Source organism: Fulmarus glacialis, unplaced genomic scaffold, assembly GCF_000690835.1.
Source record: "Fulmarus glacialis isolate BGI_N327 unplaced genomic scaffold, ASM69083v1 scaffold30750, whole genome shotgun sequence".
NCBI classification, from domain to species: domain Eukaryota; kingdom Metazoa; phylum Chordata; class Aves; order Procellariiformes; family Procellariidae; genus Fulmarus; species Fulmarus glacialis.
This window is the reverse complement of record NW_009190122.1, coordinates 2,968-23,755: the sequence shown is the minus strand read 5'-3', so window position 1 is coordinate 23,755 and position 20,788 is coordinate 2,968. Positions and strand designations below refer to the sequence as shown.

At 37.2% G+C, this 20,788-nt stretch overlaps 1 protein-coding gene across 1 annotated transcript in view; it reads left to right on the top strand.

Annotated features, from left to right (window-relative positions):
* LOC104081743 (CD44 antigen-like) overlaps positions 1-20,099 on the top strand; it is a 30,679-nt gene extending 10,580 nt beyond the window's left edge. The window contains exons 2-6 of the mRNA XM_009584598.1: positions 12,367-12,532; positions 15,693-15,829; positions 17,266-17,337; positions 18,035-18,274; positions 19,829-20,099. Coding sequence (XP_009582893.1) covers positions 12,367-12,532; positions 15,693-15,829; positions 17,266-17,337; positions 18,035-18,274; positions 19,829-19,944 — 731 coding nt within the window. The 3' untranslated portion in view covers positions 19,945-20,099. The remainder of the gene's footprint in view (positions 1-12,366; positions 12,533-15,692; positions 15,830-17,265; positions 17,338-18,034; positions 18,275-19,828) is intronic.
* The last annotated feature ends 689 nt before the right edge of the window (positions 20,100-20,788 follow it).

Here is a 20,788-nt window from a genome sequence, read left to right as displayed (position 1 = left end):
TAGCAATATGTTCAAGTCCTAATGTAAGTCTGTCTTTTGCTTTTTAACTTACTGGTTTGGTATCTTGAATTGATTGCTGTATCTCCCATCCTTCCAGAGCAAATAGTTAGCAGTGCTTCAGGAATTGATATAATAAGGTGTGTCTAAGACACGCTTTCAGACTGTTCAAGAAAGACAAATGGGATCTATACACAATGACTGGTAGCAGGTCACCTGGAAAAGTGGTTCCACACTGTGTCAGCTACTTCTGCTGTTCCTAAGAGATGTTCCTCTGCTTTGTTTAAAGAACTTCCTTTTTTGCAAGTACGTGATGAGATCTTCTTCTGATTTCAGAGTCCTTTACTGACTTGCTTTCCTTTTCAGCTGTGATACAAGCTTACTGGTCTCAATCCACCTTTTGTACTGTATATAGCTCGCTGTAAATACTCATTGTCACATGGTAATAATGGGTCACACAAGACCAGGCTTTTGCTTTGTCTAGTGTACTTGGCAGACAACTCAATGAATTTTGCTTCAAGAATGTAAGTAATTTCCTTGGAGGAAAAAAATCTTGTGGTGCTTTATTAATAATAAATTACTACCTATATAGGATTTTCTATTTATTAAGATGACTTATTCCTGATTTGCTATTTGAACTGACTCTTACTCAGAGTGAATCTGACTTTGTGATGCTTTCCAGTGTCATGAAACTCACAGTACCTGAATTGAGGTCTGTTCCTGTATCATTTGCCATTCAAACATTGATTTAATTCTGGATCTTTTTGTAAAATCCAGCTATACCACATTAAAACAGAAAATTACTAGAACCAATGAGCATCACAGCAAAATCATTGGCTTCGCAATGATTCCAGCACTTTTGGGAGACAATGATGCTTCACTATTTGAGGATGATTATATACAAACAGTAGTGCATTGCCCTTATTTATCTCCACTGCCTAAATATATGTAGGATTTAATATAGTATTTGAATTCACAGAATATCAAGGCCACGCTGCCAATGCCTCTTTCCCATTCTTCCCTCATGCAAATGAATCTTCACTGCCTCTCATGAATTGTTAAGTTGAAATAAACTTTTTAAAAAAATAGCATATCATACCAAGGCATATCATTATTCTCACCACATTTGTGATAGCAACAGAACTGCATACATACTAATGTTAATTGCAAACTCTAGTTATTAAACATACCTTTTTGCTAAACCAATTATAAAAGATTCAAAACTAAGACTGTAAGAACTATTAAAGAAATTTAACTGAACATCTATCTTAGGATACAAATAACCTGCACGCATCGTAGGAAAGTTTCTTGCTAGTCAGTATTTTCAGTATAAATCTCAAGATTCTTGAAACTGTAGTACATGGATGGATAGAGTGACACAGAGTCCAGAAAATGGAAACAATTTGCCCCCAAAAATTCCAGTAGATGTTGCCTGCTGGCCGAGGCATTCTGGTTACAGGCTATGAGATCCCTGTCCTTCCAGTATTAGGGAAAAAACAGAGGGAGTAGTGGATGTGTCCATCATCAGAAGATTGCACTGATTTAAGGTAGCATAAGACCTTTCCCACTGATTTCTATAGATTCTAGATGAGATTTAAGTAGATTGTGTTAATCATTACATGTTTTTTGCAAAGTGATCTTTTCTGAAGGTAGCTTTTTGTTTGAACCATACTTACTTCAGATCCCAGTCAGGTCTTTCTGCCAAAGAAAATTTTAAGTTTGGGGTTTCTTTCACTCTTAGTCTGTCCTAATATTTCCAGAGTAAAATTTCAGGGTCTTCAGGAAGTGAAAATGAAATGTGCATTTCATGAGTTTTGTTTTTTTCAATAGTGTGTAGTATACTTCCCAATGCTCCCAAGAGCACCGTGGCTGCCATCCCTCTATTGAAAATGCGCTTACGGCTGGGTACTTTTTGCGTTTTTATGGAGAGGAACACATTGAGATCAACCCACTCTCCACCTCTGAAACTGCAGTAGCTTGTACACACAGCTGGATATGCAACTTTCATCTTTCATTATTGCCTGTGAATTAAACTCTTCAGAGTTCTTCCATGATCTGTTGTTCAGAGAATGCTTTCTTCCAGGATGGTTTCTTTACTTTCTCTTTCATATCCAGCATTTTTGATCTCTTCAAATCACACCATTTGTAAGGTCTTGTGAATAACAATGGCCAGACAGCACTGCTAGCAGAAGTTACTCAAAATCCCACTGTGGAAAGAAAGCAGAATTTCAGTGTAACATCACAAAGCAAGTCAGCTGCTTTTTGCTAACCATTGATTCTAATAAGTAACTTTCTTCAGTTTTTACTTTTGATTTGTTTATCATCCATCCAGTAATTTGTTAGGACTTAGTACTCCTCCATATTCTGGACACCTTCAGAATGTAGATGATATTATACCTTATTCTGCTTTTTTGTGAAAATCACAAATATTCAGAAGTAGTCTTTTATCCATGTTTAAAACTGCAAAGTTACATACAAAGATAAAGGCTATGTTCTTAATCTAAGAAATCTGAATTTAGTATAAGTCATTAAAACATGCATTACATTGGAGGTTTCAGTTCTCCAGTTTGATTTCTAGCAGGCCAAATTCAACAGATTATTGGACAATATTTTAATCAATATGCAATTAACAGCTATGATCCCTGATTTAAGTGTGTAATATTGTGCTACTTTGTACTGTTCTATAAGGTACCTCCTTGTAAATTTGTATAAGCAACTTCTAACAAAAAGGTTGGGTTTCATCTTAATTTTCCCAGACATTTGAAAAAAAATGGAAAGGGGTTGTGAAAGAAACTGGGAATGAGTTCATCTGCATTGTGGGGAAACTGAGTTTGGAATAAGTACTGATACGTCTCCTATTTGGGCAGTCCTCTCCTGCCATTATATAGGAAGTCTGCATGGGTCATTTGTCCTTTGACATGTCTTGTGAGGCACATTCTATGCAGCCACCTTCTTTTTAGTATGTCTGCCAGACTAATGTTATCTTTGTTTTAACTTGCTGGCTTTCAGAGCTTTTAAAAAGATTCTTGGGGTTCCTTTCTCTGTTGTTTTCTTGTGAAGTGGCCTCGTTAAAGTCAATAGATGTTCTACTTCTTATTCAATGTCTTCTTTTTCTCTTCTTCAGTTTTGATCGTTGCTCGCTTTTCCATAATGAACTTATTGTACAAATAAGTTTAAAATGTTGAGAATATTTATTAGAGGTTTTCCTATATAACTCAGAGGAGCAGAGGAAATATAAAAAACTTTTAGTTTTTTAGTTTAGAAATTGTTTACAAAAAATAAAAAAAAAATCAGTATCAGGTGAAAAATAATTTCAACTCACACCTGGTATTATTACTGAGTAGCATACTGCAAATAATTAAAATTCAAAATCTGTCGTTTAATTGGACTTGTTAATCATAGGTCTGATTGATTGTGTATTAATTTACTATCTAAATAACCACAGAACTTAAATCAGACTTCCCGAGACTTGTCAAAGCTTAGATGGCGGCTGAATGTAAAAGCTGTAAGAACACAATAAAATAACAATGTAATAGTTCTTTGTTCTTACAGCATTCTTTACCAGTAAACCTAGAATTGCTTTATTAAGGAGTTGCAAACTGTGGTAAAGAGATGAATTGGCTTATCCAGGTTGTATCAGCGGGTAAATGACAGAGCAGGGAATAGGCATAAGGCCCTTTGAGCTCCAGGCTGGGGGGTCTGTCTGCTGAGCAACACTGTGTCTCACCTGCTTTTATCCCAAATGACTGAACGATTTGCTCTCAGTCAAACAATGAAAATCAGACTCCAACTATTATTCACCAGCTTTGTTTCATGTATGTTTCTTCACCTGGATTGCATGGAACTGATCCCAACTGATTCTCTTCACAATCCCTGTTACGCAGCCTTTGGGGTTAGACTACTCATTGTACAGCCTAAAGCATTCCTAGTATCGACAATGATGATTATGTTTTCATCATCTCAAGGGGGGCATATCTGATAACTGTCTAATTCCAGGACTATGATTTCACTGCCTGCAATTTTTCCACTGAGGTGCTGCACAGCTGTACCATGTTCTAGTGGAGTCTGAAAACTTTCAACTCACTATTGATTGAAACTATTACAAAAAGAATAATATTAATGTCAGCAGGGAAGTTTGTCGTAAGTGATGACACTGTATAGGCTCACTCAGGATGTTTACCAGAGCAACAGTTGCCAAGCAGATAAAGTGTGTTTGGAAGATGCATTAGCAGACTTTTTTCTTCCTGCAGCAACTGCTGAGGAATGAAACATATTTCTTGTACTTACTTGCATTTTGAGTGACTCTGTGAATGCTTGATTCATTAATAGTTCCACCTCCACCCCCGCTTTTTTAAATTAGTAGCCAGGAAAGCTATCAGATTAAGAGACTGAAGATTTTTGCCCATCAGTAAGCAGATACAGAGACAATGACTTTGGTGGCCGGTAGGCAGATTCGTTAAGGAGAACAATTTAGAAGGAAGTCAACAGCTTGAGCTTTGTCCCACATCCCGTTTCCAGTGTGCACTTACTGAAGTAACACAGAAATGTAAGGAATACTTATTAACATTTGGTGGAGAAAGGACATCCTCCTACTGCAGTGTATCCCTCTCCAGCTACTGTCTATATCCCCAGCCACATCTCTCCTTTTCATTTCAGAGATCCACTTGAGCCCACTTGGATCACAGGGTTAGCATGGATATGTCATGACTTTTTATGTAGTTAACAGCATACAGGAGAGTGAGGAAGCTACTATCTTATTTGCCTTTTCAGCCCAAATTACTAGGTACCCAAATATAATTGGGTAGTAGGAACAGCTTTGGCACAACTTCAAAGAAAGGTCTGATTTTATACCTTCGGATCTGTGGAGAGACATCTTCACTTTCTTGTCACCACACCCAACTACTAAGAATATGTTGTCTCTATTTATAGCAGGCACTCCTTGCAACATGCATGTAAATTCCTTTTAAAGTGTTTTCCTGGACTTTATTGTCTTAAAAACCCCAGGTGTGCAGAGAATTTTTTTTCCCCTGAATATCAGCAATCTATTAGGAATATAACTATGGTTTTTTTCTCTCCCATGAAAATTTTCAAGTCTTAGAACATTTTCCTATGCAAAACTGAAATGAAAATATGAGATTTTAAAAAATTCTACAGAGAAATTTTGGACTGGGTTCCTTAAACCATCTACTTGTATTGCAACCATGTAAACATTTAAACTTAACTTTCTTAAATTGTTTTATTTTATTTTGTGCAAACTAATTATTTACGTTTCAAAATGAAAGGCAGTTTCAAACTGAAAAACAAACCCCTTGTTTTGCTTTATTTAAGTATCCACAAGAGATACTTCGAAAACTGAAAATATGATTTATTCCCACTAAGTCTGGAAGTGTATTTCCTATAAATCATTTTAGGTTTCACAACTTGGCAATACCCCAGGGAAAGTATTTCATCTGACAACTCCCAAGAATCTGTAAAGACTTACTTTCACTGTCACTATTTGGAGAAGCCTCCCTTATGGTGTAGGTGGCTTATTTCCAGGTTTGTTTCTCTACTTTCTGTAGAGAATGGTGGCTAGCAGAGCAAGAATATCGTAAGTGGGAGAAAAGAAAAACATCACTCAGCCACACTAAATGACTATACATGTTGCTTGATCCTTGGCGCTTTTTTGTTGTGATGGTAAAGGACTGCAGCCTCATAGACACATGCTTGCTTAACTCACGTGGATCCTGCAGAATTTGACTTCTAAATTTTGATCAGTGTGTAGTCATCCCAGATTAGAGTCCTATTTTCCCAGCACAATTTTCCTTTCCCATCAAGCCCTGAGGGATTCAAGTATAGGTGTGTTTTAATGATGTCGACACGTGTCTATTAGTGACTGGGGCTGGGATTAATGAGTCATTTTACATAACCTAGCAAACAGCTATCCAGTGGTTTTCATCACTACTGACCTGGGCTTTAGTCCAACTTCTGACATAAAGGCGGAAGCCTCTGTATCATGTTACAGTTGTCTGGGCTGCGAATTGCTTTAGTGAATGGTTTTACTAATAGCCTCTAAAGAAATGGTGGAATACTCAGCAAATAATAATGCCATCTAGGCCCATGTGTATCGTAGTGTATTAGGTAATCAATGAATGATATTTTTGTACATTCAAGTTTTCCCAGATGTCAAAATGGTGGTAACTGGGCTATCTTAGTGTATCTGTTGGCGAAATGTCTTGGGTCCTGAAATGTTTCATGAATCCATCCCGTATGAAATTTTGTATTCAGAGGGCATTTCCTCTAGTCAGGAGTAAAATAGGCATTCTTATTTAGGCATGAAGTAGTTTTCCTGAGAAACATTTTAAAAACCAAACATCAACTGCAGATAGGTCTGAACTGAGAGATATCTGAACTGGCCAGATCTTAGGACTCATATGGCCCAATTTCTAGATTTGCCTGGAGAGGAGAGGTACTTACTAGGAGTCTCTTAAACAGATGTTAATCTGTTTCCAATATGCCACTTTTCTCTACTTTGTTACCACCATGCATTAAAGCAGGTGCTAATATTCAAAATGTAGATATCACTGCTAAGCTAATGATTGTTCCTGTTCAGACGTGTCAGTACAAGATTAAATAATCTGTGATTATAAGGAAACATTTACCCATGTATATCTGCCTAGAGCTTGAAATCTGTTTAATAAATTTAGAACAAAGTTCTTACAATAAATGTAAAAACTATATTCTATTAAAGCAAACAGAGAATGAAAACTATCTGCACCGTCAAACCCCTAGTTCTGCCCCTCTTTTCAGCCACAATTTATCACATCCTGATGACCTATCATCAATCATGTTGAACCACAAACCGAAAAGGAAAATCCCCATGAGAACAGCACACTAACATTTCCTGGTTGCCATGCAATGCAGACTGTGGTTTTACCAAGAAGTCTGTTAACACCCTTGTGTCTAAGTATTCTTCTACAGGTTTTTTTTTAAGGGGGGGCAGGGTTTTTGGAAATCTTCCACTTCATTTGCTTTGATGTATCTCTGCAGTTGTTAAAATAACTTTTTTTTTTTTTTTAAATATAAGAATCCACCTTGAGAATGAAACCTCTAGGTATTGTCTTGCAAACAATGAAAAGCAGGGAGTAGTGCATAAAACATCCATACAGTGGATCAAAAATCTTTATGGAAAATTGACTCCAATGGGAAGAGTTTGCATGAGTCAGTGTTACTCATTATGCGTAAGGGTTGCAGAACCAGGGAAATGGAGATTGCACCTGGCTTGTTACTGTGACAGCTTCTAACAAGCCTGTAGTATTAATAATCAGGGTGTGACTCACACTTTCATGAAAGGACAATGCTCTTTAGTCTGTCTCAGCCAATTCTATCACACCAGTGGGCTCTAGCGACCAAATTGTCTGTGGAACTGGAGTTAGTGATTTTGGCTGAAAAGTATTAATTGAGCCTGGCTTAGATACATGAATGGCAATAGCAGAGAAGGGCTTCCATGTAGCTGCTTGAGACAGAGCACCAGAAATCCCAGGAAAGACAGGGAGAAATGGCCTGTGTGAAAGTTAATGTTCTCCATGCTCATAAAACTCAGCACAGGCTTAGGGGCATTCCGTGGCTTTGGTTTGAGTCACCCAAGTCTCATGGTCTGGATGAGATTAATGATAATGACAATTCAGGCATGTCTAGTACATTTTGCCTTTTTTAAGAGCTATTATTAAACAATTTTGTCTTTCAGCTGTAGCAAATCATGTGGATGTCAGGGAAAGATCATGGCCTGTCAGCCCCCAAGCCTGCCAGCTATATATAAGAGCAGGCAGAAGGGAAGGTCTGGGTGCTGTTTGTGATCCCACTGTGAGTCCACTCTGAATCAGCTCCTTTGAAACTTTAAAAGGGTTGAAGGGATGAATAATAGTTTGGCACACAGTATGAGTTTTGCATTGCCTTGTCTCTTGAAACAGAGAAAAAATCCTTTTTTAATCTTTTGCATAACTGTGTTAAAGCCAGCTGAGTAACATCAACATAAAATTAATGGATTTGACCTTCCTGCACTATGGTAAAAGGTGGAATATGTGTTTAGATTTGAATTTGGCAATCATGTTTCTTCCTTAACTCAAAATTAGTCTATAAGCCTCAGCATGGAAAAAAGAATTTAAGGTGTTAATTTAGTTTAGACCCTGTCATTTATTTTTCGTAAGTTTTGTTTTGATATGACTAGAAATATTTTTGTTAATTCAATTAAGGGTCCCCATTGTCTGGACGTTAAAATATAAGACCATAAAATAAAAACTCTGGGATCCCTGACAGCTCTGGGCAGTATGTTCTGCATCTGTATTTTGCCATTTTTAAAATGTGTTAATTATTGTCTTCATAGAGGAGATGCTGGGTTTATGCAATTTGCTTAGACTGTGAAATGCCATGTGAGTTTTAGGTACTGCTGTAGTCCTTTTTCCATACTCACTGCTTCACGAACGGAGTGTCTATACTACAGCAATGTTACAAACATTTTTATTAGTAAGTGTAGAAGATATCATCAAAATAAAAACAAAGCACGCTGTCTCAACATTATTTTAGGGCAAAGTGCCAACTAATCGGACGGCCTCAAAACCAGTTTTGAGAATTGGATTGCCACATTTTTGCCCGGGGTTTCCTGGACACCCACGTGATCTCCCACGCTGCATGAGTCAGGCTTCCTGGGAGCTTTGGCCCTTCTGTGTGTGCGTGCAGTGCAGCTGGTCAGCACATGTGCAGTAAGCCTGATACTTCCCAGAAGTGTCCTGATGTACAGTATGTTCGCTGTAGAGCCAGGCTGAGCATTTCCATGGAAAATGTACATGTGCGTAACTGTAGCCCACAAGTAGTTCCATTAAGGCTATTTGTGTAAATAAGCCTATTTATTTTCATCAGCTGGATTTTAAGGAATTGGCTGTCTAATAAGTGGGATTCTGACTACGACTGGATCTCTAGGTGGTATTGGAGCATATATTGTAGTGTTTTAAAACCATGAATGGGCTGAGGTTTGATGACAGCTGAATCAAATTCACTCTAAACAAAGTGAACTTCACTTAATATTTCAGTGAATGTGGGATAAGCTGCGAGATTCAAATGCACCCCAAAGCAAGTGGATGTGGTATCTGCTTTCATAGCAAAAGTTCTTCAGAAATTAGCCTAAAGTTATTGGAAGAGATGATGTTCCAAACAAATAGAGTTCCAAAATCACTGAGTTTGTTACTTTTAAGTAATTAAATAGATCTTTCTGATCTGATCCCCAAGTTTAATATTAAGTCTTGGGCTTCACAGAGTATGTTTAATTATTAACAAATTTAGGCCTGCCTTGTTCTACAGCAAAGAGGGAATCAAGAAGGGAAAACTAAAGAGACACCTTTTTCCTCTTTAGGTCATTTATGTTTAATACAGCTAACTGATTGGACAAGTTCCAAAATAATGTCAGGCTTTGAATATGGAACATTTGGAACCAAAGTAGAGGTCACTCACATGGCAGCTGTGAGAGCAGCTAGTCATGGTAGATAGCAGTAGTCGTGGGCCACATCCTTCTGTGCAGAGAAGCTATTCGTTGTGATGTCGTAAGAAAACATCTATTGGGATCTGCAACCTGAATGTCTGTTGGCTACATTTGTGACTTGTAGGTACACGTGGCAATGGCTTTTGAGCATGCAGTGCTGTTCAATGAAGGGTGTGGCCACAGAAGGTCTCTAGTCCATCAGCTATCCCCAGGACCAGTGCAGTGCATGTCCACATCTGGCACTTGTGGAAGCACTGCGACTGTTTCAGAATCATGTGTGGGAACTTGCTGAGACTGTCATTCTGTGTTAATCCACTAGCTTCTCCTCAGACTGTGAAACTCAGCCCTGTTGCAAGACATTAAGTGCTCCAAGAAAGAAAAATGCGTTTGTTAGTGTCCTCTTTCACATGGGTTACTCATTCCTGCCTTCAAAACCTCTCATGACATGGCTGTCATCAGAGAAAATTTAATAGAACTATTTTTCCCTGGAAGAAAATAGCTGTGTCAGAATAAAGGCATTTTAAGAAAACATGTTAGTTTTGCATAAAGTTTACAAAACTAAAAATTATGTCCTCTTGGTATTTTTTTATAACATATGATAATAAAGCTGTTAAGAACTATTATTCATCAAGCCAGTTAAACAGATATACAATGTATATCAATTTTGTCTACATTAAATGTTTTTGTCAGGGAGGGCAGGTGGAAGAAGAGATTTTTTTTACATTCTTTTTTTGGAAAGGCAATCTAAGTAACCATAATGATTAATTCTGTTGCCTATGGTAAAAGTATTTAAGATTGGATGCACAGCTTTTGAGCTCCTTTGGACAAGCAGTCATCAATACTATTGGACTCCTACCGATGCTGTGAATAATGGTTGTCTTCTCATACACCATACAGTCTGGATCTAATCTGGTATTTTATCTCCTTGATTGTTTCCTGTTACCTGTGGAAAGGAACATTCCTTGCAGTTTACACTGAGTAGATACACTGTAGATAGAATAACCTCATTTTACCAATGAACAAAAGCAATTGAAGGAAGAGTGCACACCTTGATTACTATCATTTGCTTTCACATCTATGCTATAGAAGAAAATAGACCATCAAGCAAAAATTACATTAGGAAAGTTGCTTGTTATTCACATAGAAACGTGCATGAATTGCGTTTTGGGTCTTTTAGGAAAACAGTTATTATATGGCATCTTTTATTTCAAATAGATGGTACAGACAACCCTTTTTAATATTTGGAGAAGACTTTCATGCACCTTTCATGCACGTGGAACTCCCATTAAAATTAAGATAAAAATGAGTCATGCTCCTCTCTTCACGGGGAATAATAGGCTACTCCAATTAAGTGTGCTTTGCAGTTGTCATTCTAGTCTGGAGTTGCAACCACTTTTTTGGCTTGAGGGAAAGGTGGAGCAGGAGCAAAGTTAATTCGCATTACTTTGAAGCATCTTGATCTTTCCCTGTTTTCTCCACACACATGATTATTCTTATTCGTAGTATTATTAATTTTACTATTAACTCTTTCTTAGCGGTTCCTGTTAAAAAAAGATGATAAACAAATGTTTATTTTTCCTCTCATTTTACTCAGTCACAGTCTTTCCTTGGATTATACCTTTTTCCCGCTGTACTTGTTGCATTATGTAGGCAGTATCTTTCCAACATCCAAAGATGAGTGGAGTGTGATCTCCTCAAAGCCTCTAGCCCTTATGCCTTCTGTTCAGTGTCTGTAGTGAATTGTATGAGGCATTCCCCTTCCGTAGGATTTGCAATGTACTGCTTGTTCAGGGTTCCCAGGCTGAAGGCCAGAAAACAAATTGCACAACGTAAATATGGCACCTAAATTTTTTTTTATTTTAGTCATTATTTTTATCATACTGCTTGCCATTGAAAATTACTTCCATGTGAAAACCTTTGCAGTATTATTAAATTAAAATCCATCTAAGACATCTTTTAACATTAAAGTACATATTGAAGTACATATGCAGTATATATTGAAACTCTGACGCGGGTTGGCTGTAAGATGTTTGTGTGTGAGCGTGAGCTCAGCGGGAGGAAGCCTTTCAAAATGGAGGGAAATACCATCAAGATGAATGAACAGGGAGCAAGAAGTTCATTCGTGTGAATTCTTATCTAATGTGTATTTGACACTTCTCTATCTGCCCCAGCAGGCTGAATAAGAAGAGCTTAAAGATTATCTTTCAGGGAGTATTTAACAGCATAATGTTGTTCTAGTTCAGAATATCTGTGCAGCTCACTTATTTTTTGTCTCAGATGTATCATGCAACATCAAACCAATGCAAGCTTTCTGCTTTTGTCTAGCTAATAATAGGAACACATTGTTTGAACTAGTTCTGAAACTGGGGATTGATGTATATATTCATTTAAACGGATTCACTGTGAAAGGATCACAATGAGATAATTAAGGAACCTTGTGATCATACAGGCTCTGATTATACACCATTTCACCTTTAAAAAATTCTGTTATGAATGAAATATTTTGTTTTCAAATACATTTGAATATGCAGTTAGTTTTGCAGTAATGTGGCTTCCAAGACTTTCACAATGTATTTACATCTTCTACACATTATCGTAAAAGTGCTAGATACCTCACAAAACCATGTTGTATTGCTTTTTTCTGGAAAGGCTGAAGATTTGGCTTTTGTCTCAGCCCAAAGAAGGGAAGTATGAAGAAGGTGATTGAAAGTGCTAGCTCTCTTTCTGAATGAATCGGTAGCTGCTACTTGTTGCTGGTTTACATTGAAAGCACTATACTTGAAATCATTTCCAGGTCTCCAGTGAAGCATTAAGTCCAACAGTTTGTAATTCCTTTTTTTCTTTTCTTTCGATAACAGAATTCAATGTAAGTTGCAGATATGGAGGAGTTTTTCATGTTGAGAAAAACGGTCGCTACAGTCTCACACGATCTGAAGCAGTTGAACTCTGCAGAGCTCTCAATAGTACCTTGTCAACACTAGAGCAGTTGAAGAAAGCACATGAACTTGGATTTGAAACTTGCAGGTAAAGAAATTCTTGAAAAAAAAATACATCATGACAAGTCCATCCATCCATGCTGTAATGTAATAAGTACAGTTGACTTCATATAGCTGTTAATTAGATGGCCGTATCAGTCCTCAAGTAAGTTATATTCTGTGATGAACAAAACATCTTTGTGCATGTGAATGTTTGTTCTGGGTACGGTAATAAATAAGTCCTTGAGAGCATATATTTTTTACCAATTATCTTTAAAAAATCATAACCTCTTACAGATAAAATCTAAAGATAACAAAAGATTGACAGTATAATAAACTAATTAGGAAGATGTTCAGATCATACTGTATCACTGACTAATTCGTAAGATAAGTATGCGAAAAGTATTTATCATTGTTAATGACCTGATGTAAGGTCAAAGACTGGAGGTGGTATATACAGTATAGGGAACTCTGTCTTGTCAAGAAACAGTAAAGAGCAGCAAGTGGTACTGTGAGGGAAGAACTCCTGACATCCCAGTGAAAAAATGGCCACAGTATTAGTGCATTCTTATAATCTGTGAATGGAGAAGTTTCAGAAGACAGCCATAAAAATTATTTAAAAACCCAAAACCACATTGTCAAGTGACTTAATTACCCTCTGTAATTAATGATGTATAGGGCAACAAATGGAGATAATACAGACTCTTCAGTTTAGCAAAAAATAACTAGACCAAGAGACTGGAAGTTACTCGCAAAATTTTGGATTCAAAAAATTAAGTGAGTAGTAATACAACAAAATATGTAAAGATAATAATTATTGGCTGAAACAGCTTACAAGGGCTGTAGTAGATTCTTTGTCACACCAAAATTTCATCAAGATGAAATATTTTCCCCAAAGTTGCCCTCTGTTCAAACAGTAATCAAGTCGGGACAGTCCAATGGTCTTAATACGTCAGACTAGATGATCATGTGATCTTACTTTACCAAATACATAATACACATATTATGCAAGTCATCCTAAATGTTCATATGCAGAAAAGAGATTGAACTCGGGAGCTGTAAATTTGAAGTTTGGTGTGGTTTTTTTTTAATCAGATAACATAGATTCATGTTTGTAAACCATTATAGAGTTGAAATAAATTTCAGTAGATTTTCAACTTTATTACAATCTAAAATGGACAGCAAATATGGAGAAATGGAATTTATCTTCTAGCTGACTGAAGTAGAAAAGTTCAGTGGACATTTCTCCAAAATTTTAAGACTTTCATTCTGGTACCATGAGAAATAGTACTAGCATCAATACTGCTTGCAGCTATTTCCTGTGAATTATTTCCTTTCAGTTTAGTCAGTGGTGCTTTACTTTTTTAATGCGTGATGTGTGAATGTTCTTTCCCACTGGCTTGCAAGCCCATGAGAATTGAATAAAGCTCCTTTCAAATTAATAGTATCCGTATGAAGTAATTTGTAATCATGGAAAGATGAGTGTGCACATTCTTATACATATAAATGTCATGCACTGCCATTGACGACAGCATATGGCACGTTCACTTTCACAAGCGTTATGCCCTGCACAGTGGTGAAAAAGGTGGACAATAGTGCCAGGGAACAACAGCCAGAAAATTCTTAGAAGATTCTTCCATGAGAAGTGGGAATGTCATTTAAAATAGTACCACATAAAGACTAGAGACAATTCTTTACTCTGAGGGAAAAGTCCTGTATAGCGTAGTAGGCATGTTCTTTCTCTAACATTAGCATATGAACATATTTAGCATTCTGAATTGTCTAGCACTACACAATACGTAGAGACTAAGGATCAAATCTAACTAAATGTCTAAGGGTAGAGATTTCTAGTGCTGGCAATTATGAGTATTCTGCAATGCGGAAAGTCTTTTCTGAAGTTAAAATATATAAATAAATGAAAGAAGGAGTAGAGGGAAATGTTTTTTGCAGTGGGGAGGTTAGTTTTTCACTAGTGTTACAATTCTCCCTAATTCACAGTTTAGCAGAGGACATGTAAGAGATTTGGACATGTAAGGCATGTAGATAGGATTCCTTCCTCCCTTCCTTCTGGCCAGCCCTTCCACCCTCTTACTTTCATTTGTTGATCCTCTGCTAGAAGTCCTTGTCAGTAAGGCCAGGCTCTTATCAAGCTTGAGTAGGAGAGAAAAAATATGCTGCATATAATCATCAAAATACATGTGGAATGGTGAGTGAATAAGATGAATCAACACAAGTAAGTGATTAATGGATTATAAAGTGTCAACATTGTAGGCTCAGTTGGAAGTATGAGTAAAGTAGTTTATAATTCCACGTACAAGACAGTTTCAGAATTGCGAGTATCTGCACATTAGACATGTAACTGGAATGGGGCTCACACAAAAAACTGCAAGGCTATGAAATTTACTCATCCATGATAAATTGTACCTCTCAAGCAGTAAAACAAAATCCAAACCAAACCCCAGTTCTCATTGCCTTTTTATCACACCTCCCAGCTAAATACATTGGAATTAATCAGGTGTCACAGGATTGCAAAATGGTAATAACACATTGTGCATTATGTAGCTGTGTTAAGCACAGTCTTCACTGAAATATGTGAGGTCTGTATACAATAGCCACATTGTTTGACTGAAAGATACAGTAAGAATTTGTGGATGAATTAGTGTTGTACCTGAATGTTTTACTAAGCTGTCAGCTTTTGCAGAAAGTGATGAGTCTTATAATCATTCTCTAAGTTTGCTGAGGTACTATAAATCAAGCCCCAACATTTCTGTGTGAAATGTCACTGAGCAGTATGTTATGCTAAAAGCAATGAAAAGGTGAGTCCCTGAAGAAAAAAGAAGCCAGTCTTTAGTGTCAGGTAATACAACCTGAATAAAAAGTGCACTTGCCTCCCAGTCCCTCACTTTCACTGCCTTGCTCTGAACCTATCGTCCTAGCTATTAAGATGCTCACTTAATTAAAATGGGTTTAGCTCTAGAAATTACGTGCAAAATGGTGTTGAGTGGCTGGAGACTGATGTAACTACATGCGAGAAAGGAACACCCTTCATATACAAAAAGTGTGCATAAATGCATGCAGTTTTTAAAAATAATGTAAGATTAAAATAATGGCTTCTTCGTAGCTTCTTCATGTTTGAGATATCTAGAACATTTATGCCATCTGCTACAATATGCTGTGTAATATGGTGTATTTTCCTCTGTTCTTTGCAGGTATGGCTTTGTAGTGGGGAATATTGTTATCCCACGAATCAATCCATATCATCTTTGTGCAGCAAATCATACTGGCATTTACAAACTTTCAGCAAACACAACTGGTCGGTATGATGCATACTGTTACAATGTGACAGGTATGTATATGCTTTTATGATGCATTTTAGATATAGGTTAACTAACAATAACATGTAATCTCCTATTTAAGGTACTGGAATGAGGGCTTCTATATTAAATATCATCTGTTTTTCAGCTGAGAAGAAATACATTTTGTCAGCCTCTAGAAGCATATCTACAATGCCAGCAATGAATTTGACCCATTTTGTCATTAGTGTGGTTTGAACTAAACCATTTTCTGCCTTTGGGACTAACTTAGTAGCTTCAGAACACTTCATTATAATGGCTTAGTGCAGTGAACTACTGCAGCAGTGAATCTAAAAGGCATAACTGTTGTAGGCGATGGTGCCCAGCTCTTCTGTTCATGCACACATGAGCTTCTATAGCGAATAACAGCTATTTGTGTTAAGGGATGCTAGGAGTGGCTGCCACCTGCAGCAGCTCCAAGGCCCGGGGTGGCCATCCGAGGCCCATGGACGTGGCTGCTGCTCTCCTGTTGGCAGGTTCATCCAGTATTTGCTCTCAGGCAAATCTCCATTCAGACATTAGGCAGTTAAGATAGCGATGCGGGTCAGAAGCAGACCGCTTTCTTCTAAGGTTTTGAACTTTCTAATAGTAGGAAATATTTTACTAAATTACTAGGAAAATGTAGATAATCTTGTGACAGATGCTGAACACAGTATTTGAAGATAAAATCTGGACTAACTTCAAGTGTCTTGAATTTCAGTAGATTATTACATTCACAGTGGAAACAGATCTCACAGAAAGCTATAGGCAAAATTCATCGATGATTTGAATGGCAGTGACATTTTTTGATTTTGTTCTTGGTGGTCATATCATTAAAAATCATCTTTGCATTGGCATAATATCAGGTGAGCTGCCATCCTCTGTCACCCACAGATGACCCTTCTCCTGCTACAGTGATGTCCATCCCCACCAGCGCTTTATAATTGCTCCCACGTCTTATTCCCTTCCGGCACTATGAGCAGGTGGCTCACACACTGGCCCCGAGCATGGCACTGCACCGCTGGAGCAAGCAGTGCTCACCAGACCAGGGCACACTCTGCCTGTGCAGAGCCCTCCATGGGGGGGCTGGGGTCCCTCTGGCTAAAAAGGATTAGAGCTGCCACTGCCGCCACAAGGATGGGGCTGTCTGCATTGACACTGGGTCATAAGGCTATTTTAACTGACATCGATTGCAACCATTTTCTGGTATGGTTATGAAAATGGAGAATCTCGTCGTTAGCTGACAGAACAATCTTGAAGTGCTCCACCTGGGAAGGAGCAAAAAGGGAATGTAGCTAGATCAGTAAATGATGTTTGATTTGGAAATTTGTTTTCAATTGTCCACATATGAAGCTGACGTTTTGTGATTATGTACTATTAATATGGGTATACACATGACTTTTTTCTCAGTTTTCTCAAATTAATATTTGCTATTTTCCTTCTTTTACAGAAACACGGGACAAAGCATGTGAGCCGATTGAAAGGCTAGATACTTCTTTCCTCAATAATCAGGGTGAAATAGGTACTGTATTGATTAGAAAGACCTGCCACTTGTTTAATTTTTAGGATCTGGTTATCTTTTTTTACATAAACACTTGCCAATATTAAAAATCAAACCAAACATAAGAAAAAGAAGTCAAGAGATGTTCAACAGCAATTAAAGCAATTAGTCATTTTTCTTCCCCTAAATGCTATGGAGCTTGGTTTGTCTCAAGGTGCTACCAAACATTTTTTATATAGGTGTTTGACATTTTTTAGCACCTCGGAGCTGCTAATGTTTCTTTGACATATAGGACTTTGCTTAAGACAGCAACCTTTCTACATCTCATTTGAGCTGCTGGTTAGAAAAGCAGCTGGAAGTGGAAGAAAACTTTCATAATAAATTATTTGTCCCAATTCTAAAATTCTGATTGACTTTACAGAGGCCAAGATTTTATGTTCAAGATCAAAATTTCTGATCAAAATATCAAAATATTTGATGCAGACCAGGCCCTATATGTTTGACAAATATATACACTCGCATATATACATTAGACATAGTTTAGTGATGTATGGTCTAGACAGATTAGATAGGATGGCAAAAATGGATGAACTGATATTAATCCACAACTGTTTCTCTTCATTTTTTTATTATAGAACTTAAAACTTTTTAGCATTACTGAAATATAGCTATGCAGCTCCTTGATATTATCAGCTGCTTAATTTCCTCTTTCCAACAGTCATTGACAATGCAGATGGCTCACGTTACAATGCAGATGGCACACGTCATAGCGGAGAGTCCTCAACCTCAGGTGCAGATGATGAAAATGTAGGTAGTGGATCAACACATGACACAACTCCCATGGATACCTCCATCAGGAGATCCAGCCCCTCATATTATGGAAGTGCTACTCCGGTCTCACAGCTGCCAGATCATTCTTCTGGAGGGGGTGAAAAAGAAATTCCTAGAAAAGATTCTGGTAAGGACAGTAGGTTGCCATTATATCCCCTTTAAAATAACTTAGTGAAGGATTACATTGCTAGTTAAAGGATATCATGAAGGAATGAGAAGCACTGTCTCTAATTTGTATCCTGGAAAAGTAAAAGGAGAATGTGTGTCTTTGAAAGAAAACAGAAGCACTCCGAATTTCTAAGGATTTTTTTGATTGCACGGGAGAACAATGCAGCCACACATCAGCATATTTTTCCCAAAAAACCTTCCCAGGATGTTGAGAATAGATGGTTCTAAGAATTTGCTCTTGTTCTTATTAAAATATTTATTTCATTAAAGGCTCAAAAACGTTATCCAGCAGTGAACACAGAGAGATTAGTGAGGCTGAGGGTATGGGTATATAGAGATAAGGATAATATTCTTATCTGTTCTTTAAAAGGATGAATTGACATTAAGTAATAAGAACAAGGAGGAGTTTACAGTACAAGTGATTTCTCTTTGTACAAATACAGGGGGTTTTTTAGGACATCTTCTTACTACAGCATATTACAGAATACACAGAGAGATAAAATGTCAAATTAAAATGTTATTAGTATCTTCTTCCTTTAGGTGGTAAAGCCAAATTCTATGTTCATGAAGCCCTATCAAATACAAATGCTATACTCTTTTCTAGGGCATTCTGCAGGGTGGAAAATTAGTGAATTATAGTACCTTGCCTGTATCTTGCTTTCTTGTGAAAGTGGCATGTATTTTATTTAATCTTTTATGTTGCTTGTGTGGCTGAAATTATTAGAGGTCTGAAAGACTAGCTCCCATTGAACCTAAGAGATACGAATATAATTAATCCTGTAAACACAATAAAGTTTACTATGTGACCTCTGACTACAGGTTTTTTATCAAATCACCAATAACTTACCAGTGAAGGATACCACTAGTTTGCATCATTACCCTCAATAAATACTGAAATTAAAAAAAAAAAAGTTGAGCAGAAGAATTAGGATTATAAAATGACTTTTCACTGGTGGTATACTCATGACATGTTATGCTTGTTTTTCCATGTAATTAAGCATCATGAATGGTAAATCCTAACATTCTCTTCCTAAGGAACTAGGATCAGAGCCATTCCCCAACGTATAAGCCATGTATTTCAATTGCTTGCCATGAGAACTCTTATCAACTCTGCTTACATGCCGAATTTAGATTTTTGGACTAAATCTCAGAATATATCTCAGTAAAGAGGGGACTATAAATAACCTCACTCATTGCTCTAGAATTCCTGTCCAGATGATATACAGGTACAATTAGAGCTTGAATCACATGAACAGATCATTGCCACAGTGTTCATTATCACTGTAATACATACTCCTCTTGAAATAATCTGTTTTGGTGATAACCTTACTATGTTAGTAAAGTAAGGCTGTTTGGGGTTGAATTTTATGAAGAACCTAGTCTGTGTCTTTCTTCTCTCTTGGACCAATAAATGAAGGAATGAAGCTTGCAGTATAGAATAATTGAAGTAGTTGTGAGTACTATGTTGCAACTCAGCAAATGAAATGGTAATGATTCATCCATCACCATACAGATAATGAAGTTTCTCCTGTATCACCTGACATCTCTTTGGTGACGGCAGCTGATGATTCCCCTGAAAAAGATGGTGGACAGTATCCTGCGAGTACTAGTAAGATTTATGTATTATGATAACTACATCAAATATAGATTGCATTAAAACTGCTTTCTTCTTCCAGCAGGGCATTCTGGTAAGTGGTGAAGTATACATCATCTCCGATTTTGGAAAGACATTGAAAGACAGTACTTTCCAGACTGGTTAAGTCAGAAATAAACGTCACTCCCTGGGACAAGGGGACCAAAAACATTTACTGTATGTTTACTTCAATGCTTATACATGAGTTCAGAAAGATTGTTGTTTTGTGTTTCCCACTGCTTTTTTATCACACCTATTTACTCTATGAGGCGCCGCAAATTAGTGCAACCAATTATCACTTGAAGTCAATTTATTTCCGAGGTAGAAAAGGACACTTTTGTCAATTTGTGATGAAAGTCTCTGTGATTCTAATATATTTATGGTTGTGGGTAATCCATGTCAAAACCATGGCCTTGCTCACCAAAGCAGTGCTTTAAGTGGCAGTTCCAATTGCGAAGCCACTTGTGCACTGCAAAAACTAATTTCGTCCTTGTAGTTGGCAATATACATGAGAAAGAATTGGGGCCTGTGGTGGCTCTGCAGGCTTTGAGGCCTGAAAAGAACGGTAGCCATTTTCTCTGCTTTGTCCTTAAATATCTGTACTGAGTGGGAAAAACTGCTTGTGGTGTTTTTATCAAATATGTAGTGCACAGCAGCTACAGCAAGTAAAAAACTTTTAAGGTCATCTTATACATTTTAAAGTGGAACTGCACAAATATTCACTCTAGTTCTTAAGTTTAGCATGATAAAGATCTTTGCCCCAGAAAATAAAGTGAACCTAAAGGGAGAACATTTTAATTATACAGAGGAGATCTACAGAGGCATGTTGTAGTAAAGATT